Source organism: Anolis carolinensis, chromosome 1, assembly GCF_035594765.1.
Source record: "Anolis carolinensis isolate JA03-04 chromosome 1, rAnoCar3.1.pri, whole genome shotgun sequence".
NCBI classification, from domain to species: domain Eukaryota; kingdom Metazoa; phylum Chordata; class Lepidosauria; order Squamata; family Dactyloidae; genus Anolis; species Anolis carolinensis.
This window is the reverse complement of record NC_085841.1, coordinates 258133634-258161585: the sequence shown is the minus strand read 5'-3', so window position 1 is coordinate 258161585 and position 27952 is coordinate 258133634. Positions and strand designations below refer to the sequence as shown.

The 27952-nt window shown below is 41.2% G+C and overlaps 1 protein-coding gene across 4 annotated transcripts; it reads right to left on the bottom strand.

Annotated features, from left to right (window-relative positions):
* Window positions 1-26572, bottom strand: saxo4 (stabilizer of axonemal microtubules 4). 4 transcript variants are annotated; one of them, XM_062967453.1, is made up of 14 exons: window positions 26438-26572; window positions 16843-16992; window positions 15912-16029; window positions 14490-14643; window positions 12910-13038; window positions 10565-10628; window positions 4489-4583; window positions 3092-3151; window positions 2858-2944; window positions 1715-1831; window positions 1492-1586; window positions 798-962; window positions 556-643; window positions 1-167 (listed from the first exon to the last, which is right to left on the bottom strand). In XM_062967453.1, the coding sequence occupies exons 2-13, from the start codon at window positions 16946-16948 to the stop codon at window positions 556-558; spliced, it is 1278 nt and encodes a 425-aa protein (XP_062823523.1). In that variant the 5' UTR covers window positions 16949-16992; window positions 26438-26572; the 3' UTR covers window positions 1-167. The 4 variants fall into 4 exon arrangements, with proteins under 4 accessions (XP_062823523.1, XP_062823522.1, XP_016851052.1 ...); XM_062967452.1 differs by lacking the exon at window positions 26438-26572 and adding an exon at window positions 18232-18378; XM_016995563.2 differs by lacking the exon at window positions 26438-26572 and having other exon boundaries at window positions 16843-17079.
* Between the last annotated feature and the right edge of the window lie 1380 nt (window positions 26573-27952).

The window sequence follows — 27952 nt, the reverse complement described above, 5'->3', positions numbered from 1 at the left end:
TTTCAGTAAGGTATATTTTAATTTCTTGAAAACAAAAAAAAACAAAAAAACGTTGAGTTTAAATGTGCTAGATGTGATATGACAGCATTATCACTGGTGTTCCTTTTTTAGTCGGTAGGATATGGACCTGAAGTTCAAAGGTGCTGTACTTTAATTCAAAGCAGAGGCTGCAAAGAGAGAGAAATCAGTTAGCGAAAGGGTAAGTGCTGAGTGGTAGGGAAGATAATATACAAGTAAAACGTCTCCTTTCTCCTTCCCAAGAACACTAGTGCAAGGCAAATTCTAGGGGAAGAATTTTGCTGCACAATGCACATTTGCTTTAAAGAGAGAAAAAATGAGGGTTTTTTTGTTTTGCATGCATTTCTGGAATAAGAAATGAGAACAGGATTACATCCGTTAAGCCCTAAAGCCCAGTTACCATACAGTTGCTGAATCATACAATAAGTAATACACAGTATCACCCTGTTTTACACAAGGTGCCCAGACAGATACCCTATTATGCTTAGCGCTCTTATACTACTGCCTTAAGGGGGAAAAAAGGAAGATGTCCCTTACTTAATTGGGTACAGTTGTCTGATGGAGAGCTGTGAAGCGGCGGTCGTGGGGAGAATCACGATAAAACGGATCAACGGTTGTGATGGTCCTGTAATTGCAGGAGAGAACACAATACAAAACAGAAAATGACGTGCCAGTTGGAATGAGGGAGAAGAGTGGAGAATGGGCATTGCAAGTGGCATCCCAAAGCAGGAACAGAGGAAGGACAAAGGAACAGCGCAAACAAATGCAATGAGTGTTACCTGCCAACATGGGGGTGAACAGTCCTCAAGGTCTCTGTGGCATTGGGATCAGTGCCTAAATCAGTGGCATGGTTGTTGGTAGCGAAACCCCCTGCCTGCTGAGGCTGGATCCCTCCCCGTGTCCAGCCTTCTCTGTCCACGCCCTTTGGTATGTTTTCATAAAACCTGTGGAAAAGAAGAGGCAGATTATGGCATAGCCAACAAAATCCACACTGGCTCCTCTTTCCCAAGAAAAACAGTTACTTGTACACAGTTCCTATGAAGTGCCAAATACCCAAGGCCCTGCAAACATTTCTAAGCTACGATACCATGTAAGTATCTATTTTTGTACATACAAGTCACACATCAACCCGCAGACCCAGAAATGATGTATACCCCTCTGCTGCCTCAAAGATCTTACAACCAACTAATCAAAGTTCTTACATAGAACAAGCTAACGCCTACTAAAGCCCGTTAATGGTGCTTTACTATAGGCTCCTTTCACACAGGTGAATAAAATCCCACATTATCTGCTTTGAACTGGGATATATGGCAGTGTGGACTCAGATAACCCAGTTCAAAGCAGATACTGTGGGTTATTCTGCCTTGATATTCTGGGTTATATGGCTGTGTGTGGAAGGGCCCATAGAAAGACATAACCTGAGAGTGTTATCACCCTAAATACAGGATGTCAAGAAGAACCAAACAGACTCACTTGGAATTGTAGCTAGTCAGGAACCTGTTAGCATGATTTGGATCATATGCTGGTGTCACATAACTGAGGTTATTGTGGCTGAATCCTGTTAGCTCCTATGTGGGAAGCCATAAAAACAAAAACAAAAAAAGGACTTGGTACCAGAAGGACAGAGCAAATAGACTTACGGGTTTAAAAGCTGTGGCAAAACTGTAAGGCCTTGATGACTGCATTTCAGGCATACCTTGTTACCCACATATTCCCGTCCTAGAAGGCTGGTCTTTGTCTGAGGTTGCCGCTGAAGTCCTTGGTACTGAGAGTGGCTCAGGGGGGCTTGCACCGCTGTACTGCGTGGAATTTCCTGTAGAGATTCAAGAGACTGGTAATAAGTGAAGAATTCATCCTGAAAGCTGCTGAAGCACCACAGAGAAGGTATAGTAAAGGATGACACAGTGGAGAAGGAAATGGAAGGTGCAGGTGGATGATGGTTAGAGAGTAAGAACAAAAGAAAATGCCAAACCATCAGATGGGGATTCAAGAAACAAACAGAACAAAAGGAGATCTTTGTTTGCAGTTTCTGGTAGCGGGTGAAAAGCCTTAGACCCCATATACAATCCAGATTATCTGATTTGAACTGGATTATACGGCAGTATAGACTCAATATAATCTAGTTCAAGGCAGATAATCTGGATTATCTGATTTAATAATCTGAATTGTATGGCAGTGTAGATCCAACCTCAGAGAATGGTCGAGAACAATATAGTCAGAAAGGAACACAGGTATAGAAATATGCTATAGCAGACAGAGGGGTTGTCTACATCCCAAAAAATTCTATACTCGCCTCTATTCTGGTGCTGTGGGAGCATACAACGTAAGACAATTTTAACAGTGGAAGTGCTTCTTTTAGGCTTTAATGCATTTTTTCACTTTTTGTTCCACACTTTTTGCAGAAAAAGGTGTTTTTCTAGTATGTCTATCTGGATTGGGGTTAGCATTGGGGTGAAGGGGTGGGATGAGACAGAACGTTTTATTTTTACTTTTAAGTGTAGATTGGAGAGATGAAGATAACAAGCAGAGGAAAAGCTGTCCTAGTCTGAATTTGGGCAGGGGAAATGTGTGGCCATCAATACAATGTCACTATGCTAATTACAAATAGGTGTGGCACTAAGGAGGGGAATACTCCAAAATGCACCAGATTTATTTTGCTTGTGTAGATAGAAGGAGCTATATGAGGCTAGAGAGAACTGTGGACACATAAAACATGGAAAGGAAAGCAGGCAGCTAAACAAACAAAAAAACCCCAAAAAGCCAATAGGCAGAGGGAATATATATACAGCAGAACAGTCTGGAGGTATTTGACTTCTGCCAGCATGGGCACATCACTTACTTCAGTACCAGGTCCAAGATTATTCTGCCGACTGAATCCAGACCCCCTTTCAGAGCCTTTGGAAAGGACTGGGAGAAACTCGTCACCCTGTCAGGAGGAACATAATGCAGGTGGGTGGGTATAGTACACACAAGCAGTCAGAGGTGGAATACAAGAGGTGAAAAATGGCACAAGGCAAGCAAATATATCCCTTCATCTGTTCTCTCAACCCACAACTATAAATGGATTCCTTACATGGGGAAAAGTGGATGGCAGATAATCTGTCTTTGTAATGCTGACCCCCGGAATGCTGGCCTGTGAAACAGAACACAGTATTGAGACCTCAAATAGGCTAAGCAGAACACGTTTTCCACATTACAGTTCCTACTAAAGCAGTGGTTCTCAACCTTCCTAATGTTGTGACCCCTTAATGTTGTGACTTCATGTTGTGGTGACCCCAATCATAAAATTATTTTCATTGCTACTTCGTAACTGTAATTTTGCTACTCTCATGAATTGTAATGTAAATACCTGATATGCAGGATGTGCTTTGAATGCGATTTCCTACTTCTGGGCAGTGGATTGGACTGGATGGCCCATGAGGTCTCTTCTGATTCTATGATTTTATGTTTTTTCATTCACTGGACCAAATTTGGCACAAATATCCAATAAGCCAAATTTGAATACTGCTGGAGTTGGGGGATTGATTTTGTCATTTGCAAGTTGTAGTTGCCGGGATTTATAGTTCATCTACAATCAAACAGCATTCTGAACTCCATCCGTGATGGAATTGAACCAAACTTGTCACACAGAACTCCCATGACCAACAGAAAATACTGTAAGGGTTTGGAGGGCATTGGCCTTGAGTTTTGGAGTTGTTGTTCACCTACATCCAGGGAGCACTGTGGACTCAAACAATGATGGATCTGGACCAAACTTGGCACAAATACTTAATATGCCCAAATTTGAACATTGGTGGAGTTTGGAGAAAATAGACCTTGACACTTGGGATTTGTAGTTTCTAGGATTTATAGTTTACCTACAATCAAAGAGCCCCTTGAACCCTACCAACAGTAGAATTGGGCCAAACTTCCCACACAGAACCCCCATGACCAACAGAAAATACTGGAGGGATTTTGGAGGAAATGATAGTGATTTAGGAGAGATGTAGTTCACCTGCCTCTGGAGAGCACTGTGAATTAATATGTGTTTTCTGATTATGTTTGACGATTCCTCTGACACCCACTTGTGATCCCCGCCCCAGGGGTCCCGTCCCCCAGTTTGAGAAACGCTGTACTAAAGGGATATCATAAAAGGATACAAGGAGTCCTTTGTGAGAGAAATCAAGCCTGTTTTCATAGGTCTTGCATAGTAATCCACAGATAATTATATGGAACCATCTTCCTGCAATAATACAAAAACTGCAGGGATGTCTAAGTACAGAGAAACCAATGGTGCATCTAGACCGCAGAATTAATGCAGTAATGTGAGGGTCACAGGGAAGAGACCACTACTCCAAAACTCAAATGCAGTTGCCTACTAGAGCAAGGGCACCAGTTTTGCTAGGGATCAGCAAAACTGATCATATGCTTCATATAGCCATCTTGGCCCTTGCCAAGAACAGCAGCATATACAGAGTGCACTGGGAGAACCTGAGCTGTTGCTTTGTCCAAGATGGGGTTGGCGAGGCCACCCTCAGTGAATCCTGTTTCTTCTCTGGCTCCAATTGTTTTCTTTTGCAGGAAATCTGCATGTGGAGATTTAATTTGAAAGCATGTTAATATCTCTCCTCAGCCAACAAGGCTCATGGAACAACTTACATACAATCAATAAAAACAGGTGTACAGGCTAAATAGACATGAAACAAGTGAAGGAAAGGATGGGGAAGAAGATGGACAGATTTTTAAAAGCAAATGGTCTTTCAGCAGAGTTAGTGTAGAAGTGTCAAACTTGTGGCCCTACAGATTTTTGGGCCTCCAACTCCCAGAAGCCCCAGTCAGCTTGTCCAATGGCCAGGTATTCTGGGAGCTGGAGTCCAAAACACGTGGAGGGCCACAATGACATCACTGAGCTAGTGGAATGGAAGCTAAGCAGGGTCATCTTTCATTAATACTTGTATGGGAGATCGCCAATGAACACCAGTGCTGTAAGTTATCTTTCAACGGAAGGAACCTACCATACTGTCTCTGATATTCCTTGCCTAGAAAATCTAATGAAATTAAAAGGTTTTCTAAGTCAACAAGCAACTTACAATTACACACACACACACACAGCTAATACCCTACAGCAGGGCTTCTTAAATATTTTCCACCCAAGATTTTTTTTTACATGGGTATATAGATATATAAAATAGGTATAAAGATAAAACATTATCTGATAGCAAATCAACATTTGCAAGGCTTGCTAAACAGGTTGATTTTCCTTTTTTTGAAGAACAGCTGACGTATTTTCTACAGAATCCAATATAAACACTGTACGTTGCTGTTAAAACATTTGTGTAAATGGGTGGCATTCAGAATCCTTTTACTGTTTCCAGCTTTTTTTTGTAACCCCAACATTGAGCTAAGGGGACCGATTTGGGGTTGAGTCCCACAGTTTAAGAAAAAGTGCCCTAAAGGATAGGATGAGCATTTAAAATTTTAGGATTTCATATTCTTATTTTTTTTTAATTTTTGTAATATCTGTTGTGGTTCAGTCTAAGGATGAAGGGGGATTTGGGTTTATGCAGGTTGATCAAAGCAATGCTGATGTGGGAAATCTTGAAGGCTCCGATACTGGGAATGTTGAAGGCTCTGGCGAGGAAACAGGAAACAATGATAAGGGTGACCTTTCACTAGATTTAGAACATCAACAAGCTCCAGGTGTTTCGGTCAGTGAGTCTGAGGAAACTTTCTTAGACAGAGATACAAGGTTGAGGTTGAAGGTTCATCGGCCCAGGCGTTCCCTCAGAATAGCTAATAAACGCGTGGGAAGCCAAGGGCAGAGAAATGCCTTTCTGGCTTGTAAACATGGTTAAATACAAGAGAAACAGAAAGTGATTTCAGGCAGAGCAATGTTGATTTTGGGAAGTACATCTCCTGTCTTGTTTTAAGCTCATGGAAAAGGTCTTTCGTTTGTGTTCATGCCTGGAAACTGTGTTTTGCTTTTTGTTCTGAAGTTCAGAGTGCCTTGTTTTTCAGGACTAATTTCCTACATCTGAGACTTGGCTTTATGTTCTGCCAATTGCTTTTACTACAGGATTATATTGTTTTTATGGAGTAGCATTGCATTCATTGCTTTCTTTACTGCTTTTTATTCAGAGTTTGCTATCTTTTATCAATAAACTGTTTCAACCTAGCCTACAGTGGTGGGGTGTGTGCTAAGAGCAAGGTGAACCAGCGCTGAGGTGCAACAATATCTGTATTTGCATATACATATATAACCTATATATACATTTGTTTCATATTCACCTTATGCACATAGCCCAAAAGGGATTTTATACAATATTTTCTATAATTTTTGCATGATTTTTTGTGCCATTAGAAGGCAAAGGTGTCACTATTCCAGCCACCCAGCTGGACAATTTTGGATTTGGGGAGTGTTTTGGATTTCCAAATCCCAGATGAGAGATGCTCAACCTGTATTGTTTCCCCCCCCCCCTCCTCCTTTTTGTCCAATCCTCCAATCTTTTTTCTCCCCCTAGTCAATAAATCTCATGGTTTTTCTGCTTGAAACAATAGTATTCCTCTTCAGTAATAACTTTTGTCCTCTTTTTGCCTGGTCTCGCCCTTTGTACCAAACTTTAGTGCAATAGTTTCAAGTCCTGATTGTCATCTGTAAAGTGTCAGAGCATAGGTGAGCACTGACCCACATAGTGATGACTCTCATGGTAATACCATTGCAGAGGCCTGTTTCTGTTTCATATTAATTCTCTGATTCATTGTGTAAAGTATATAACATTGAAGGTCATCAGCCGCAATACAGAAAAGAGCAGCCTGATTGAATCAGAACAGAGGACAAAGACAGGCAAAAAAAAGTCCATTCTTGTTGTTGTACCTCAACAATTGATGCTGCCTTTTATCCAGGAGCCATAATGACTAATAGCTATGAATACTGTCACAGCCTTTTCTGGCATAGCCTTATTATAACCCCAGTCTTGCAATTTTCTATTTTTCCCATCTGGTAGAGGAGGAATAGAAGTTCATCCCTCTGCTGCTGGAATGTGGAGGCCATAGAGGGCAGACTCAGCAACAGGTTTAAATTGTCTGCTATAGAAGATCCTGCTGACTGGAAGGTAGGCAGTTCAAGCCTGGGTCAGGGCCAGCCAGCTTCTACCAACCTAGCAGTTCGAAAACAGTAATGTAAGTAGATAAATAGGTACCGCTTTGGCGGGGAGGTAAAAGTCACCCTGAAAAACATGCCAGCAAAAATCCAACCAGAAAAGGAGTCCATGGACGACAAGCTCCTCAGCATGGAGAGTGAAACAACAGCACCTCCCCATGGCCAAGTACAAACGGATGCCAGAGATGAAAAGAGGGAAGCCTTGCCTCTGTTTATGTACTGTCTGTCTCTGTCAATTGTCTAACAGCACTGAATGTTTGCCATATATGTACCTGTAAACAGAGGCAGTCCAACCGCCAGGTGAGGGGAACATTTGCCTGTGGCACCATCATCCAGGGGGTGCCGTCGAGGCCCCGGGAGGATGGCGCAACCCCCGCCTCCTTCTCTTCCTTTCCAGGCCTTCCCACGGGGGGCGGGGCCACGTGGCACGGAGGCAGGGCCGCGTGGCATGGGGGCGGGTCCGCATGGCATGGGGGGTGGGGTCGTGCAGCACGGGGGGCAGGGCCACGTGGGGGGCGGGTCCAGGCTGCGCAGCAGGAAGGCCCAGCCAGGCCACGGCGGCCCGTGCGGTCCCGCCCCCCATGCGGTCCTGCCCCCATGCAGCTCTGCCCCCCGTGCCGGGGGGGGGACAAAAAGTACCTTTGCCTACTAAGGAAAATTACCTCAAGATGGCTCTGCCTGTCATCCGCTCTAAGTCCCCTTGGGGAGATAGAGCGGAATATAAATAAAGTATATTATTATTTTAAGACAGAGGGATGGTGACATACTTTTTAGAGATTCATCATTTTGTGATACAATATTTAAGTTTTCCTAGCAAACTTGAAGTTAGACCAACCCCTCACAAAAGGTATGCCAGAAACATAATTTGTAATAATGAAATGTATGGGGTCACAACATGTCTCATGAAAACATTTCATTTCTTTTTCTAAAAATATATGATCTGTATGATAGGCAAAGATACATAAAGGTTTAACCCACTGCACCACCGGGGACTCCCTTGAATGACTTGTATGATAATAGTATACATTTGTATAATTTGTATGATGATGGTATAATTTCTGAAAATTTGTCATTTCTTGTTATGTTTGAGCGACATATCACACTGTAGCTAACACCTTAACGTGTCACTATACACACCTTGGAAAGTTCTGCTCTAAGGTGTGGCATAACTATAGGAAACATTCAGAAGTACTCTGTTTCCTGTGAAATTCTAATCCATGCACTTGCTTGGAGGGAAGGCTTTTCAACAGCAAATTCCCAAAAAAAGTAATACAGAATAGAGAAAAGTTCTCTGAGAGAGCTGCATGGATTTCTGATTGTCACCTCAAAAGATGAATTTATTCTCAGACACAAGACTGGGTTATAGAGCTGTACCTGTGCTATGCAATGTGACAAGCTGTCCCAAGACATTTAGGTAAGACAGAATTTACATGGCACTTCACAACTCTTACAATGCTATTTTTAAAAGGTTACACCGCCCTAAATTCTCCAGCCCTCACAGTTACATAAGAAAGTCCATTTTCATTATCAAATATTTCCAACGTCCCAAGAAGTCCACAGGAAGATTTTAAATGTTAAAATTCTCATGGGTGTAAAAATAAATAGGCCCTCAAAACCACCTATCAAAAACCCCAAACAAAGCAAAAAACTCCCATTTACATTTTAATCTCAAAATTTCCAATGTCTAGGACATTGTGTTTTGAATACTAGTGGGTGACAGTAATGATATGTGCAACTTTTAAATAATCAACTGGGAGTTACTTGTGATCTGGATGTACGCCAAACTGCTGCTGCAGCTACCTACATATAGATTTAAAAGAACTTAAAATTCAAAGAACAGGGAGGTGAGATTCAGAGTAGGAAGAATGGCATACTGTGGCATGATGTTTTAAAAAGGATAAGAACATCAGAGAAAATATATCCCAAATTGCTACCTTTGTGAAAGCAGCACAATTTCAGATGCGGTCTTGTTTCAGGCACACGACTGTCACAAGCCAACACAGATCTAAAAACACCTAATTTTGCACTGGATTGTGACCATTATGTTTAGAATCAGTTTGAATATATTTCTCATATTTATCTGGCACTGATTCCTAAAAGGCATATTGCACCTGAGTAAAAAAAGTCAAGCATCTAGTCTGAATGGGTAAGAGACACAACTGGATCATAACAAAAACATGCTTTTTAACCCATAGTTGGGCAACTTCTGCATTATCGCCATAGAACTCAACAGGGATTGCACTTCACCCACTCTTCTAAATGTATTCTTGTCTTAGTGGCTTCAATCTGACTTGTCTTATCAGGCTTACAGTTACACACGCTGTTCATTCAGATGCCATATTGGTGTTTATATGCAAGTGTGACTCACCAGAATTATTCCATGGCTGGAAAATGTTACACAAAACGATGGGATGTTTGTTTCATATCCTAGTCATACTTTTGACTTTGTAATGTCATGTTATTCATAGCATTTTATAGCTTATAGCCATTAATGCCATGTCTGATTGCGCAAGAAAATATTTCTCTCTCTCTCTCTCTCTCTCTCTCTCTCTCTCTCTCTCTCTCTCTCTCAGAAGTAGGTTAGGAAGATTATGCAGGTTGGCAGACGTACAATTGTGGGGCTACAGATTGGCAAATTGGCACAATTGCACTTATTAAAAGAGATGCGACATCAAAGGTGCTCATCGCAGTATGTATCCACTATTTACGGTAACACAGCTGTAGTGGAATAATGGGTTATTGTGATAAAGTCCCTAATAAAAGTAGTTTCACTCACAAATACTTGTACATAATCCAAACAAGGCTCATCTTTCTGATGAAAGGTAAGAAAAGAAAGTGTCAAGAGAGTTGGAGCATCTCACCCAGAGAGAGAAGTTATCACACACACTTACAGGAAGACAGGCAAAAAGAGGTGTAAATCAGGTAAAGATAAAGGTTTTCCCCTGACATTAAGTGTAGTTGTGTCCGACTCTAGGGGTTGGTGCTCATCTCCATATCTAAGCTAAATAGCCGGCATTGTCTGTTGACGTCTCCAAGGTCATGTGGCTGGCATGACTGCATGGAATGCCGTTACCTTCCCGCCAGAGTGGTACCTATTGATCTACTTACATTTGCATGTTTTTGAACTGCTAGATTGGCAGAACCTGGGGCTAACAGCAGGAGCTCACCCCGCTCCCCAGATTCGAACCGCTGAGCAAGTTCAGCAGCTCAGCGGTTTAACCCACTGTGCCAACGGGCGAGACCCTAAAGAGCAAAGGAAAGGCTATGTGATGCGGAAAGAGAATGGGTTTGAACAAACACACAGTCAAGCAGGAAGTAACCATAAGTATAATGCACCTAAGCTCTTAAGAGAGTGGCATGTACTTTAATTGCCAAGCAATAGTATAGCAGAGGTGGGAGGAGTCGTACCTGGTTGTCCTGGGATATTGAAGCGAAACTTGGAGCCATACTCTGTAGACATGTAGCGAGGTCCCTAGAAGTACATCAGAGAATAACGTCATGAATTCTGGGAGCAGACTGCTGCTTGTCTCGTCAGTAGAAGATGCAATTCACAATTCCAAATACCATCCACTCCTTTTGTTAAGAGCAGGACATTTATACTTGGGGTTATGCTTAGCTACTTAAGGTTGTCTGTCAAAGGCATTTGTTTTTTCTAACCTGTTGTGCCTTAAGCCTGGACCTCTAGAATGCCCTCCAAATATTCAAATATTGCAAATATTCATTGTGAAAACTCTGGTGCAACTCCCTAGTCCCCACACCTAATTGTAAGTAAATCTTACAGCATTTTCAGGAGGGTTCTTCAGCTTGCTGTTCTGTCTTTTTGTCCTTAACCAATATTTTGCCACATAAGGAAAACAAGGAAGGGCTATGTATGGAAAAGGAATTTGAGGATTGGTGATGGCACAATAGACATTGATGGGAACCACTTTAAGTTTGCAAAATAGAAAGTATCATAGGAACCCCTTGCGTTACACAATTATAGCATTATGATTCCACTTTAACTGGCATGGCTTGTTGAATCCTAGGGTTCATTGTTTCAAGAGCTGCACCTGAGAACTTTTCTAGATAGGACTTGTAAATGCCTTCTCCTGAACTGTAAATTCCAGGACTTCATAGGACAGAATCACAGTAATTAAAATGAAATCATCGTGCTGTAACTGAGTAGTGTAAATAACCCTCCCCAACACCAACCTCACAGTATTATTTCCTCTTTTTCTTCCTTCCTAAGTATCCCTCCCATTTATCTGATATCTCCTTTGTGCCAAATGATAACAGATTTAATTCTCACTTTTTGTGTTCTTTCCTACACTTATCACTTTGAGATGAAATTCCACTCAAAGCTTGTTCACGATTTGCATACTGTGATGTTGAGTGATGACTTGTTTGCATATAATAGCTTTCACAGATCAAACATTGCAGATAGGAATTTTGTTTCATCATAAGCACAACCTCTCCAGTGAAGGGCATTCACACTTTCAGTTACACTTGCAAGCCATAAGGGATGAGACAGGTGCGTGCACATTGTTCCTTAGATCAGAAGTGAGGAACTGGAATCAACTCTCCTGGTTTTGAACAACACACAAATACAATTGAAGTGCCCTGCAGAAAGATCAGCTCCATCAATGACCTTCGCTCCTTGGACTCCTAGATGGTCATTATAGCTTGAGTTTCTCTTATCCAAAATGCTTAGAAATTGACATTTTTCAGATTTTAGATTTATTTGGATTTTGGAATACCTGTATATGCATATACATATAAATTGGGAATGGGGGGAAAGAAGGCTAGTCATATATTCGACTTTTCCTCAAGGAGCCCTGATAGGGGAAAGAGAAGACTGGACGAGGACTCCGCTCACGCAAAAGCTGATCCCCCAGATGCTTCCCTGGCCATCACACATTTTTCACGCTTTTAGCAAAGCAACCCCATGGCGTTTTGTTCTTCTATCGGAAGAGAAACAGCATTAGACTTTTGTTTATTTCCAGGATGACCATCCTATTGAGTGTTATCATTGGCCAGGTAAATGTGGAAGCATCTGGAGGGATCTGCTTTCTGTGTATGCAGACTCCACCTCCTTTTGCCTGTCAAATTTCGTACATTGAGAAAAAACTTGGTGAGAACTAGACATGTGATTGATTAGCCCTCAGGTGGAAGTGGGCAGCTAGAGGCAAAACGTTTTGGGTTTTAGAGTATATCGGATTTCTAGATAAAGGACACTCAACCTTTGTGAAAAAAAGGCAATTTAATTCTCTCTTCCTTCCCCCTTTCCTTCCCAACTTCCTTTTGTTTTATGGTATGTTTAAGATGATAAACTTATAAATACAGACTCTCTTGCTTTGATTAATCATATATAAATGACTCTAGAGGTCTCTGAAAGCTGGGGCAAGCACACTTAATTTGGGTAGAGATTATAGCAGGCATGGGCAAACTTCAGCCCTCCAGATGTTTTGGATGACAACTCCCACAATTCCTAACAGCCTATCTGCTCAACCTCTAGATAGAGGTGGGGAAGACACCACAACAACTGCAAACAATCCCTCTCACTGACTCTTTCCCCAGAACATGATACCCAAGGACAACCAAGTAATTTTGCATTTAAGACAGAACATCTCACTCTCCTTGAAGGTAAAAATGCAAAGTATTAAATAAAGTATCTGATGACTTGCTGCCTCATCTTAAGTCAGCTGCTATGGCTATCACTTCAACATTTTCTGGTGGCAGGGCTAATCCTGGCAGTGGGCCCCATGTAGACTCACATGTCTGGCGTTTTCCACATCACTAGAGCCTTTTCCCTGTAATTTGTGAAGATCAGGAGTATGTCTGGGGTCCAGCCCTGGTATAGCACCTGATCCTTGGTCCGCTGTATCAAAATGGACTTGCTTGACCTGTGAAATCAAACTTACTTGTAACTTAGGCAATCTGTATGAATAGTCCAAATATAGAAGCAGTAAAATCAGTGCTATAGCTGAACGAGAAAGAAGAGAACAAAACAGAACAAAAATGCTTAAAGAATATTTTGCATCCATCATCTTTTAAGATACATGGGGGGATCCTATTATTCTTTAAGTAAAATACATAGAAGACAGCGAGGCCACGAGGTCTCATGCTCTTAAACCTCATGTGGTTTATTCTTTTTCCCAAACCCTCCAAATGGAATAGTATTAATTTCAGCAAATGCATTTTGAATGGGAAAAGGTTTCAACTTTTCCTGTTGCACTGAGTGCTTAGAAAAACGTAATTATAGTGTTTATTAAAAGAACACAATAGAAAAGAAAAACCACAACTTGCTTTTAATATTCATGATTATAAAGCAATTTCATAATTATAGAGGCGTTGAGTCTGGCAAATACTAGGGCTCAGTCCCACTGCCCTTCCCCAGTCTGGATGAACTATTAGTAGTAGCACATTTCAAAGAGCTAAGTTGCATTTTATTTCCATATGGGACTGTCCCTTAAAATCCAGGAGACCTGGCAACCCTGAGAATAGCATGGTTTGGTGGAGCAGGGTTAGTAGAGGCAAGGAAGGGGGAAAGAAAGCGTTAGGAATATTTCTGGTAGCAATTATCTGATATTTCTTGGATCATCTAAGAACAGTGGTTCTCAATTTGTGGGTCCCCAGATGTTTTGGCCTTCAACTCCCAGAAATCCTAACAGTTAGTAAACTGGCTGGGATTTCTGGGAGTCATAGGCCAAAACACCTGGGGACTCACAGGTTGAGAACCACTGATCTAAGAACCTCTTCAAATCCTATCCTGCTTACCTACCATCATATAATGTTACTACAGTAGTTAAACCAGAATTTGAAAGCATTACTTCTTCTAGACTACATCATACCTTCCAACATTTTACAGATGACAACTGGGACACAAATGACTAAGCAACTGTGCGGTCAAAATGACAACATTACTAACAAGGAAGAATACACAGGCTAGGAGAGGCTCCAGCAGTGTGTTCTTCCCTGAGCCTACTGGGCATGGGAAAATCCCCCTCCCTCCTCTCCCCCTCCCCCTGTGGACATAAGAGTACAAATTGCTTCTGTACTTTACATTCAGCCTGGACTAATTGAAGTAGACCAGAGTAAAGCAGGAAAAGTGAGAAGATGAGAAAGTGGGACATGTTTGCAACTGCTGAAAAAGTGAGATGACAGAAGATTGAATGAAACAGTTGGAGGGAAAGTCACAACTTTCCAAGCTTCATGGCCAGCCTGGCCCAAATCACAAACAGGGGAGCCTAGGTCATTATTGATGGGAACTCAATGACTTAAATGTGCTGTAACGATGAGACATTCACAGAACAATTTATAACACAAAACTGGAGCCTTGATTCTGGATACTTACAGCTTTGGTGGTGGGGAATGTAAGGGGTTTTTCCCGGACATACCCGCTCCCCGACTGGTGTACATTCCAAGGCAGAGGATACTTCCCATCTGGGAGCTGGAAAGGCTGGAAGTGCTTGGTAGTTGTTGATTCATAGTTGTCTTGAAGGAGAGTCCTGGTTTAGGAGGGGAAAATATACCTATCTATATATATAAAGGGGTAATGAAATTTCGGCCTAGGACAAAACAGCAAAACTACACATTCCAGAAACACTAAACTTGGCAACACAACCATCCATGCCTCTACGTTCATACAACAAAAACAAAAGAAAAATAAAATCCTAATTAGAGGGAGAGGAATAATTGTTTTTATCCAATTGCTGCCAGTTAGAAGGCTACGCTCCGCCCACTTGGTCTCCTAGCAACCCACTCAGCCCAGGGGACAGGCAGAGTTAGGCCTCACTTAGGCCTCTTCCACACTGCCTATAAAATACAGATTATCTGACTTGAACTGGATTATATGGCAGCGTAAAAGGGGCCCCTGATGGCACAGTGTGTTAAAGCACTGAGCTGCTGAACTTGCGGACCAAAAGGTCCCAGGTTCAAATCCTGGGAGCGGAGTGAGCGCCCGCTGTTAGCCCCAGCTCCTGCCAACCTAGCAGTTCGAAAACATGTCAATGTGAGTAGATCAATAGGTACCGCTCCGGAGGGAAGGTAACAGCGCTCGATGGAGTCATGCCAATGGCCACATGACCTTGGAGGAGTCTATGGACAACGCCAGCTCTTCGGCTTAGAAATGGAGATGAGCACCAACCCCCAGAGTCAGACATGACTGGACTTAATGTCAGGGGAAAACCTTTACCCTTTACCTTAACTACCACCAATTCCTCAATACTTTATTTCCCATACCACCAGACTTCGCCACAGCAACGCGTGGCCGGGCACAGCTAGTCATTCCTATAAAAATAGTCCTCTGAAGTTTATGTTGCAGGGTGCTTTATTCCTGTTGGTTTTGTAGTGAGGCTTTAAAAGCTGAAGGTATTTTCATAGCACATCCCTTTGTCTTCCCCAATATACTAGTTATTGTGAACATATACACAGGTCTTTTGAGCACCACTATGTTAATCTTTAAAAAGAAATCAATGGAAAGCCAAAATATTACAAGTTCACCGATTGTGCTCCTCCCCTGCCTATCTTCTTGTGGTAGATACTTGCCCATTCAGAATAGAAGGAATGTGTTAGATCTACCTGCAAACTCCTAGTTCATTTAAACACTCAACATGATACTATTTTGTCCCCATATGCAGACCAACGTACCACTTGTAACACAGCATTGATTCTAAGAAAGAGGTGCAAAACCTTGAACAATAAATGCGTGACTGTGCAGAATGCTATTGTGCTACAAGCTATCCCAATCAATTTATTCAAAGTGCAAGATGCCTACCCCACAGCTGGATTATCTAATTTGTCCAGGCTTGTTTTGTATTGGACAACAGGACGGTAATTGGCTTTGTAACCAGCTCCAGAGTGGAAACCAATCCGAGGACGAAATCCTTCCCGACCTGGTGAACAAAAATGAGTCAGTGAGATTTGTACCATCATCCAATTATTTACTTGCTCACTATATTTATACACCACCTTTCTGGCAATGCATTTCAGGTATTCACAAGACAGGTATACTCAATTCATGAAATAGGGAAATGTATCTGTTTTGCTTCTCATGCAGTGAGTGAGTTTGGAGGCGGCTGCTATCTACCTTGACTATTCTAGACAGGAGCACATAGCATTAGCAATATTGACAACAATAGAATCCCATTCTTTCCCAGCTCAAGTCTTTACAGCAGTGGTTCCCAATCTTTTTTTGACCAGGGACCACTTGACCAAGGACCACTTTGACCAGGGACCACTCTCCATCATTGTTTGAGACCACAGTGCTCTCTGGATGAGCCACAAATGCAAAACTCAAGGTCAATGCCCACCAAACCCTTCCAGTATTTTCTGTTGGCCATGGGAGTTCTGTGTGCCATGTTTGGTTCAATTCCATCATTGATGGAGTTCAGAATGCTGTTTGATTGTAGGTGAACTATAAATCCCAGCAACTACAACTCCCAAATGACAAAATCAATCCTCCCCCAACCCACCAGTATTCAAATTTGGGCATATCGGGTATTTGTGCCAAATTTGGTTCAGTGAATGAAATTACATCCTGAATATCAAATATTTATTACGATTCATAACAATAGCAAAATTACAGTTATGAAGTAGCAACAAAAATAATGTTATGGTTGGGGGTCACCACAATATGAGGAACTATATTAAGGGGCCGCAGCCTTAGGAAGGTTGAGAACTACTGCCATAATGATAAAGGACCTTACCATAAGCTGTGCCATAGCTGGTGCAATAGAATTTCATGGGGTCGATACTTCCACCAGAGCTGGTTTTTACATAGGGAGAAACAACCCCCAAAGGGAGCCGCCCCATCTTCTCTGAAGATACAGAAGGTGATGGTTTCAGGTAAGAGTTTCCTGGACAAAGAGAGATTGAAGATGACTGACCACTAAGCATTCTAAGATGCTGCCAAGTGCCAAGAAGAAGCAGAAAAAAGCAGTTTGGCTCTGGAAGTTCTACAATGTGCCCTAGAAACAGAATGTGATCAAACATGCACAACACTGTGATGTCATAACTAGCCTAGAATTTATTTTTAAAGGACGCGGGTAAAGATATACACTAGCCCATTTGCAGTCACATGAAGAATAAAGCAGGCTGATTATATTTATTTGTACCCTGCTTTTCTCCCAGGACTGAGACCCAAGCAGCGCACCTTTAAAATATATAATTTTAAAACCTACAAAATATAAATATTAACAATGATCAAAATGAATAACTGTTTTAAAAGGTCTTGACTACTCCCCGTCATTATTATTACAAATGGGTCATGGCACAGATTCAAACAAGTTGATAACTCCTTCCATGAGAATGAACAATCATTTTAAGAGTTATTTTTTAAAATTATTGAAACACATTGTATTTTACTTAGCCTACAGGAGGGATGGGTAACCTGTGGCCTTCCAGAGATTGATGGACTGTAACTCCCAGAACTCCCCACCATTGGTTCTGTTGACAAGGGCTACTAGAAACTGCCATCAAACAATATCTTGAGGCCAAATATTGCCCATCATGGCTAGGATATAAAGGATAAGCCATATTAAAATGAAAGGAAATGATATGACAACTTTTATTGAAAGCTCTGGCAAAACATTTGTATTTAGATTACACTGACTGTCACACATTTTGATGCCTCTAATGTTAGCCTTGTTTCTGGGTATATTTAAAAAGGGAACCTATTACTGTGGTTCTCAACCTGGGGTTCCCAGATGATTTTGGCCTTTAACTCCCAGAAATCCTAATAGCTGGTAAACTGGCTGGGATTTCTGGGAGTTGTAGGCCAAAAACATCTATTAGCTATAGATTTGGCATACAGAACATATATTATATACCATTATATATCTTCACATCCATAGAAAATCATGATAATCTTATCTAAGAAACTCGAACTGATGCAGTTTATCCAATGCAATTTTCTGAAGCAGTGCCCCAAATAACTCCAGGAACAGGCCTATAAACCAATACACCAATAATTTATTTATGTATTTGGTTGGGCTACATTATAGTTTTTCTCTCAGTAACTCTTCCTATACATATACTAAGGACTTCATCAGACGTGCAGGAGGAAAGCATTGGGAAGAATGGGGAAACTGTCTTACCCCATTGTCCTCTGACAAGATCCATCTTTGGGGATAGCCAACCACCCCACAACCTTTCCCCATCTTCTTCCTGCTTTCTCTTGCTTCCCCCCACTTTCTCGAATCAGTAGTTGGAGAATGGAGCATTCTCTCCTTTGTAGTATACTGGCAAGATGGCGACCACTGTGGGACTCTGTTTTGCCAACATGTGAAAATGGAGAGAAAACGGGGGGGGGGGGGGAATCCATGTGATGAGGTCCTAAGTGTGGGGTCTGCCTTCAGTAGACATCTTCACTTCAGTTGCTCAAGGACTGCACCAGGAGATAACCCTTATCTGTTAATTTCTTGGTCTTCTTGTGTATCTGTTTCCACTGTTCCTATTGTTTTCTTGACTAACTGTCAAGCTACGTCGACACAAATTATGTGTTGCCCTCCTGATGTCATGCTGGCCTTGTCGATTCTGCTTCATAATGTTATTTAAGCTCTGCTTCATCACTAAGATCTCAAATCTTGGCACAACATAGTGCACAACTGGACTTTCTTATACCTAAAACAAAAAAGATAGGAGAGATACCCATGCCTCTCGCAATGCCTTCATTGACTTTATCAGAGATGTTTCTTTGAACCAGTAAAATCTAGAATATTGGCATTTGAAACATTAAAAACCATATTAGATTCACAATATCTCTCAGAAAAAATACAGTTTCTTTTGTATTTCTCTATTAACTCCTAATTAATACTTCCATGACTAAATTGTGTTTGCATATGCATGTTTGGCTCCAAAGCAGTCATAGCTTTTCCATTCCTGACAAAGCATGCATGATATGCTATTTGCATAATTGGTTTGTTGGAGATTAAGCTATTCCAAGGAACGTGGTATGAATTCAGCAAAACAGCTTTGTTCTTGGGGAAGGGGGCTGTTGTCTGCAAACTATTGATTATCTTAGTTTTTGTTGCTAGAAAGACAGTGAGATATTTCTCTTTTTACTAGGTCTTTGAGGTATAGGCTACTACAATCTTTAAAAAGTAGATGGGGATGGCACCTAATTATAAAGTAATAAGAGGTTTTATTACATAATTGTGTGTTCTGTTTTGATTGGCATAATGGGATAGAAATTCAATTAATTAGTACCACTGACTTTCCCTTTTGGCAGGATCACTAAGAGCCATCTGGCCTAAAAAACCAACCTCTCCAGTAAGCCATGTATCCATATAGGCATTGCCCTTTTATTACAAGATTTGCATAATTACTGATAATACTTTTCCAGGATAACTTTGCACAGTATAATTTATATTACAACAAGAGTGTCTTCTAATACAAATACTAAGGTAGTATAAATTGATACAGGTGATTCAGATCCTTACAGGTATCAGTGTCAATGTCTGAAATCAGTAGATCTGTTCAGCAAAAATCAGTTTTCCTGAATTCAAAATCTTGTCTGAAAATATTCCTTTTAGCAGATGCTTTTGGCAGCATAGACTCTTGTATTAATACATCTAATGTGCTATGAAGTCATTATTTTTGTTCATGCCTCAGCTAATGGATTACAATGTGTGGATTTAATTAATTTCATCTGGTTTTTTTCTGGTCTTTCTTTTAAGTTCTTTGTTCAGTGACTGCGACTTGTAAATCCATTGTTATATGTCTTGAAATGTTCTGCAACTAGTTTAGGGGTATTGCCATTTCTAATGTCAGATTTGTGCCCATTTATCCTCTTGCATAGAGGTTATCCTGCTTGTTCAATGTAGAATGTAGAGGGGGACATTGCTGCCATAGGATGGCATATATAACATTTAACAAAGATCAAATGAATACACCTCTGATGTTGTGGGTGATGTTATTGGCCCCTCTAATATTGCTCCCAGAATAGATGTGGGGACAAAGTTGGCATCTAGGCTTGCTATTTCACATGTCACAGAAGGAATCTTATCAGAGATTTTGAACCCAAAGAAACTGTCTTTCAATAGGCAGCTTTCATGACTTTCACACGTTGTCACATCAAGAGAGGCCAGGATGGCCCATCCCAGCTGGACATCCTCAAGTAGGTCAGGACCTTTCTCTGGGAATTTCTAATTCAAAGAGGAGTAAGACAAGGTTTTCCCCTCTCACCATCTCTTTTTGTCATAGATATAGAAGTGCTAGCAAATAGAATAAGAAATAGTGCAAGAATAGAAGGATGTAAATTTGGTCAAGAGAAGAAGGAGATTAAATTGAATATTTTTGAAGATGACCATATGGTGATACTAACTAGCCCCTTAATAGGAATAAGAGAACTAAAATTATACTAAATGATTATGAAAAATACAGGATTGGGAGTAAATATAAAGAAATTTGAAATCATTTATTTTGAAGTAAATAGACTGGAAAAAATAGAAATAGACAAAATAATGGAAATAGGTATGGGAAAGAAGAAAATAAAATACTTGGGAGTGACAAAACAAAATAAACACAGAAATGATGAATGAGAGTACCTATAAAGAGGCATGGAAGAAAGTTCTTAAGATCATGAAAGGATTGGGGGGGGGGGGGGAGAGAGAACTTAAGTATTATTAATAAAATAAAAGCTGTTAAAATGTTTTAATTCCAAAACTTATATACTTATTCCAGGTCCTCCCAATAGAAATTAATCAAAGACAATTTAACACTTGGAATAAGATCATTAGAGATTGGATTTGAGGAGAAAAGAATTCTAGAATTTTTAAAAAAAGTATATTATACACACCAGGAAGAATTAGAGTGGAGGATTCCAAACCTGGAATTATACTATGAAGCATTTCAAATAAAACCACTGCTAGAAAGCAGAATAGGGAAAAGAGAAAAATTGTCTAGAATAGAGGACGTAACAAATAATGGAGAGGGAAAATTTGTCATATTCACAATAAATCTAGAGGCAAGCATCAAAAAAACAAGGACCTCCAGAAAATTAACACTAAAAATAGTGGGGGAATGTCATCCAACATGGATGCCTGAAATATTGAAGTGGCTGCCCTTAGAATGCCTGTATGAGAAGGAGTTCAACCCCAACTGTTGGAAGGACATGAAGGACAAAGGCTACTATTATATTAAAGATCTGTATGACATAAATGGTCAACTGACCCCATAACTGGGATAATAGAAAAGGTGGGAAATAAAAACTGGATAAATGTATTAGGCCTATATAATAACTGTAAACTGGAAATAAGGGGAATATATAGGCAAAGAAAGTAAGCTGTAGAGTATACTTATAAAAGGACAGAAATCAGAGAAAGGATTAGCAGGAGCAATATCTAAATTGATTATAAAAGATGATGAATATATAGCATGAACAGTACAAAATAAATGGCAGAAAGAAGGACCCCCTCACAAAACAAACAATAGGGAAAAAAGGAAGGGAGTTAAGAAAATTAAAATGGAGAAGCATAAAGTGTTAGAAAGAAAATGTATCTGGAAATGGTACAGGACAGCAGCTCAGTTATCAAATATGGGAATGGAAATAAGCTCAACATGTTGCCATTGTAGTGCAAATAAAGTACAGTAGAGTCTCACTTATCCAACACTCGCTTATCCAATGTTCTGGATTATCCAATGCATTTTTGTAGTCAATGTTTTTACTACATCATGATATTTTGGTGCTAAATTCGTAAATACAGTAATTACTACATAGCATTACTACGTATTGAACTACTTTTTCTGTCAAATTTGTTGTATAACATGATGTTTTGGTGCTTAATTTGTAAAATCATAACCTAATTTGATGTTTAATAGGCTTTTCCTTAATCTCTCCTTATTATCCAAGATATTTGCTTATCCAACGTTCTGCCGGCCCGTTTACGTTGGATAAGCGAGACTCTACTGTACTCGCACACATGGTGGGAATGTCAAAATAATTTTCTGGAAAATATAGTAAAGAAAATGGAGAAACTATTTAAAATATCAACGCAGGTAAATATAGATTTTCTATTAAGGGCAATAATAGGGAACAATAAGCTTAATGTAAAAAACCAAGATTTATTTATAGCAATGATTCTAGCAGGAAAGGCTGCAATAGCACGGAGGTGGAGAGATGGAAAAAATGGAATTTGGAAAATTGGAATAATTACCTGTTTGATCAAGTCCAATCGGACATTATAGCATGTATAGTTCAAGAGGATAAACAGGAGGATAAAACAGAAGAAATTAAAGATAAATGGATGACATATATGGAATGGATAGAAAGTGGTGAAGCCAATATAGAGATTGTATAAAGATTAGGAAAAAAATGTTCATGGTTAAAGATAAAGATATACAGGAAAGTGTGATAGGGGGATTAGGGGAGGGAGGGGGGAAGAGGGGGAAATGTGAAAAGAAGAATAATTTTGTAAAAGAGATGAACAGATAATATAGAAATTCTCAATTATTTAGCCACTTTGAGTCCTGATTTGAATGGGCCTTAAAACGCATTGCTAACAACAAGGCAGCAGGAGACAATGGGATCCCAGCTGAACTGTTTAAAATCTTGAAAGATGATGCTGTCAAGGTGATGCATGCCATATGCCAGCAAATATGGAAAACACGAGAATGGCCATCAGATTGGAAAAAATCAATTTACATCCCCATACCAAAAAAGGGAAACGCTAAAGAATGCTCAAACCTTCATACAGTGGCACTTATTTCCCATGCCAGTAAGGTAATGCTCAAGATCCTGCAAGGCAGACTCCAGCAATACATGGAGCGAGAGTTGCCAGATGTCCAAGCTGGGTTCAGAAAAGGCAGAAGAACGAGAGACCAAATTGTCAATATCCGCTGGATAATGGAGGAAGCCAGGGAGTTTCAGAAAAACATCTACTTCTGCTTTATTGACTATTCTAAAGCCTTCGACTGTGTGGATCATAATAAACTATGGCATGTTATTTATAACATGTAAGTGTTATTTATTGTTATAATTGTATTATTTTACTTTGTTTAATAATGTGTTATTATGTTGTTATGTAATGTTTGTGTCGCTTTTATGACTGTAAACCGCCCTGAGTCCCATCCGGGAGATAGGGCGGTATATAAATAAAGTTTTATTATTATTATGTTCTTGGTGGTATGGGGATACCAAGTCACCTTGTCTGTCTCCTGAGAAATCTGTATAAAGACCAAGTAGCCACAGTAAGAACAAACCACAGAACAACAGACTGATTCAAGATTGGGAAAGGAGTACGACAGGGCTATATACTTTCACCCTCCCTATTCAACTTGTAGGCAGAACACATCATGCGACATGCAGGGCTTGACGAATCCAAGGCTGGAGTTAAAATTGCTGGAAGAAACATTAACAACCTTAGGTATGCAGATGATACCACTCTGATGGCTTAAAGTGAGGAGGAGTTGAGGAGCCTTATCACCAAGGTGAAAGAAGAAAGTGCAAAAGCCGGGCTGCAGTTAAACATCAAGAAAACCAAGATTATGGCAACCAGACCGATTGACAACTGGCAAATAGAGGGAGAAAACGTGGAGGCAGTGACAGACTTTATATTTCTAGGCACGAAGATCACTGCAGATGCAGACTGCAGCCAGGAAATCAGAAGACGTTTACTTCTTGGGAGGAGAGCAATGGCCAACCTTGACAAAATAGTGAAGAGCAGAGACAGCACACTGGCAACGAAGGTCCGCATAATGAAAGCAATTGTATTCCCCATAGTAACCTATGGATGTGAGCGCTGGACCATAAGGAAGGCTGAGCGAAGGAAGATAGACGCTTTTGAACTTTGGTGCTGGAGGAAAATCCTGAGAGTGCCTTGGACCGCAAGAAGATCCAACCAGTCCATCCTCCAGGAAATAATGCCCGACTGCTCACTGGAGGGAAGGATATTAGAGGCAAAGTTGAAGTATTTTGGCCACATCATGAGAAGACAGGAAAGCCTGGAGAAGAGAATGATGCTGGGGAAAATGGAAGGAAAAAGGAAGAGAGGCCGACCAAGGGCGAGATGGATGGACGGTATCCTTGAAGTGACTGACTCGTCCTTGAAGGAACTGGGGACGGCAACGACCGACAGGGAGCTCTGGCGTGGACTGGTCCATGAGGTCACGAAGAGTCAAAAACGACTGAATGAGTGAGACAACGACGAACTGGAAAAGCTGACACAATACGAGGATTTTAAGATCGAACTGCAAAGACTCTGGTACAAGCCAGTAAAGGCAGTCCCAGTGGTGATCGGCACACTGGGTGGAGTGCCTAAAGCAGTGGTTCTCAACCTAGGGTCTCCAGGTGTTTTTGGCCTTCAATTCCCAGAAATCCTAACAGCTGGTAAATTAGCCGGGATTTTTGGGAGTTGTAGGCCAAAAACATCTGGTGACCCCAGGTTGAGAACCACTGGCCTAAAGACCTTGGCCAGCAATTAAAAACAATTGGCGCTGACAAAATTACCATCTGTCAGCTGCACAAGGCCACCCTACTCGTATCTGCACGCATTATTTGCCAATACAGCACATAGTCCTAGAAACTTGGGAAGTGTCCAGCGTGTGATCCAATACATCAGCCAGCATAATAATCTTGTTTGTTGTGTACTGATCTTGTTGTGTATCAAATAATAATAATAATAATAATAATCATCATCATCATCATCATCATCATCAGCCGCTATCAGGACCTCACGATTGAACTTCAAAGACTCTGGCAGAAACCAGTGCAGGTGGTCCCGGTGGTGATCGGCACATTGGATGCCGTGCCAAAAGATCTCAGTCGGCATTTGGAAACAATAGGCATTGACAAAATTACGATCTGCCTACTGCAAAAGGCCACCCTACTGGGATCTGCGCTCATCATCCAAAAATACATCACACAGTCCTAGGCACTTGGGAAATGTTCGACTTGTGATTTTGTGAAATGAAATCCAGCATATCTATCTTGTTTGCTGTGTCATACAATAAAATAATAATATCTACTCTAAAGGAGGACACGAAGGGGAAAATATACTGTATCAACACCTTTACAATTATTCCCCCACTCCAGCACGTTGAAATCTGGATATCATTCTATCTTGCATCTTAAAAAGTGGGTTTATATCCACAAGAACTCATACTGAAATGAAAACCAGTTAGTCTTAAAGGTGCTACTGCCAGGGCCGGTTGTTACTAGGCGGCCGCTGACGCGGCCGCCTCGGGCGCTGGCTGCTAGGGGCGCTGTCGAGGCGTCGACAGCGACCCGTAGCGCCACCGACGCCTCCGGTGTTGGCGCGGGCCCGCGGGGCTTCAATCCCCGCGCCCACGCCAAACCGCGACAAGCACCTAGGCCATTTTGCCCTTAGTAACAAACTAAGGGCAAAAATGGCCTATCTGTGCTGTGCGCATGCGCACAGCCAGATAAGCCATTTTTGCCCTTAGTTTGTTACTAAGGGCAAAATGGCCTTACTTCCTGGTCGCGGCCGGCGATCGCCCGGGCGATCGCCGGCCGCGACCAGGAAGTAAGGCCCGAATGGGCTATCTGCGCTGTGCCCGTGCGCTGTGCCCGTGCGTTTGTTACTAAGGGCAAAATGGCCTAGGTGTGCTGTGCGCACGCGCACAGCACAGCTAGGCCATTCGGGCCTTACTTCCTGGTCGCGGCCAGGGCACGCTGGGCGGGGGGCGGGGCCAACTCTGGCCCCGCCCCCCGCACTATTCGCCCTGGCCCCGCCTCCCACACAGCGTGGGAGGCGGGGCCAGGGCACGCTGGGCGGGGCCAGGGCGTGGGAGGCGGGGCCGGTGGCGGGGGCGCTTTTTAGCACCCCCGCTTAACATTTAAAAATATCTCCGGCCGGCCCTGGCTACTGCATTACTTTCTTACTTCCCCTTACCTTTCTTCTTTTTATGCTGCAATAAACTAACAGCTACTTCTCTGAAAAATGTTTGAATGTCTACTTTTATGTCTTAAAACACATGACTGCACCTGAAAAGACTTCTTCATAAATTGTGGCCAGCCTATGCCTCCAGCCACACATCTTCCTTTGAGCCTTTAGCTTGGTATTAATATTCCCAGCACAACTAGCATGCAAAGAATGCAATCCATTCGGTATGAAGGCATGCTTTGTGTCATGGCAGAGCATACACTTTGCATGCAGAAGGTCTTGGGTTCAGAACCTGCACTCCACCTAAAACTGCAGTATGGTAATAGTGCTGGATAGTCCTTGGATAAATTTGACAGCTCTGATCAAGTACAAGAGCAAAGGGAAAGTAAATTCAATAAAGCCACGTGTACCGGGGCATGATTTAATCCCATTTCTCCACCCGAGGGCAGGATGCTCTTACCTGTCCTAGTCCAGGCACTGGTTCAGGCAGAATCTTGCCCCAAAGAATGGAAATGCTCCCTTTTAAAAAGTTAGGAACTTGACGGTGGAATGCGTACAGCTAAGTCCAGGAGCTTGTCTCCTAGCAACTAGCACATAGCAACTCATTCAAACACACCAAGAAGTTCACATTGAAACACTACATGCTATTGCTTAGGGCCATTGGGAAAAACACAGTGGTCTTCATACGTAGTATATACAGTCCGCCCTTCACATTTATAATAATAATAATAAATTACGAGCTGCCAACTGCAAAAGGCCACCCTACTGGGATCTGCACGCATCATCTGAAAATATATGACACAGTCCTAGACACTTGGGAAGTGTTCGACCTGTGATTTTGTGATATGAAATCCAGCATATCTGTCTTGTTTGCTGTGTTATAATAAAATAATAATAATAATAATACAGTAGAGTCTCACTTATCCAACATAAACGGGCCAGCAGAACGTTGGATAAGCGAATATGTTTGATAATAAGGAGGGATTAAGGAAAAGCCTATTAAACATCACATTAGGTTATAATCTTACAAAATAAACACCAAAACATCATGTTTGACAACAAATTTGACAGAAAAAGTAGTTCAATACACAGTAATGCTACGTAGTAATTACTGTATTTACAAATTTAGTACCAAAACATCACAATGTATTGAAAACATTGACTACAAAAACATTGACTACTAAATGGCAGACTGTGTTGGATAATCCAGAACATTGGATAGGCAAATGTTAGATAAGTGAGACTCTACTGTAATAACAACAACAACAACAACAACAACAACAACAACAACAACAACTTTTTTGTATCCCACCCCATCTCCTCGAGGGGACTCGGGGCGGCTCACAAGGGGACCAGGCCCAACAATATATAGTAAAATACAACAATATAAAATACATACCCTGCTTCCCCGAAAATAAGACATCCCCGAAAAATAAGACCTAGTCGAAGTTTTGCTGAATTGCTAAATATAAGGCCTCCCCCGAAAGTAAGACCTAGTAAAGTTTTTGTTTGGAAGCATGCCCAGCGCCTGCCAAACAGAACACCAGAGCATGCAGGATGGGTAAATGTACATATCAGTTGTACATGGAAATAATGGTATAGTAGAGTCTCACTTATCCAACATAAATGGGCCGGCAGAACGTTGGATAAGCGAATATGTTGGATAATCAGGAGGGATCAAGTCAAGGCCATCGATTTCTTTTTATTTAACTTGAAACCTGCCACTTTACCATAATCCAGAACGTTGGATAAGCGAATGTTGGATAAGTGAGACTCTACTGTAGTAACAAGAAATTCTTGATAGGATTCACAGTTTGTCTGATTATGCTGATTTGTGATGACAACTACTGTACAGTATATAATAAATGTTCTTTTTTTTTGTTTAACAATAAATGTGAATTCTTCTTCATGAAAAAATAAGACATCCCCTAAAAATAAGACCTAGCACATCTTTGGGAGCAAAAATTAATATAAG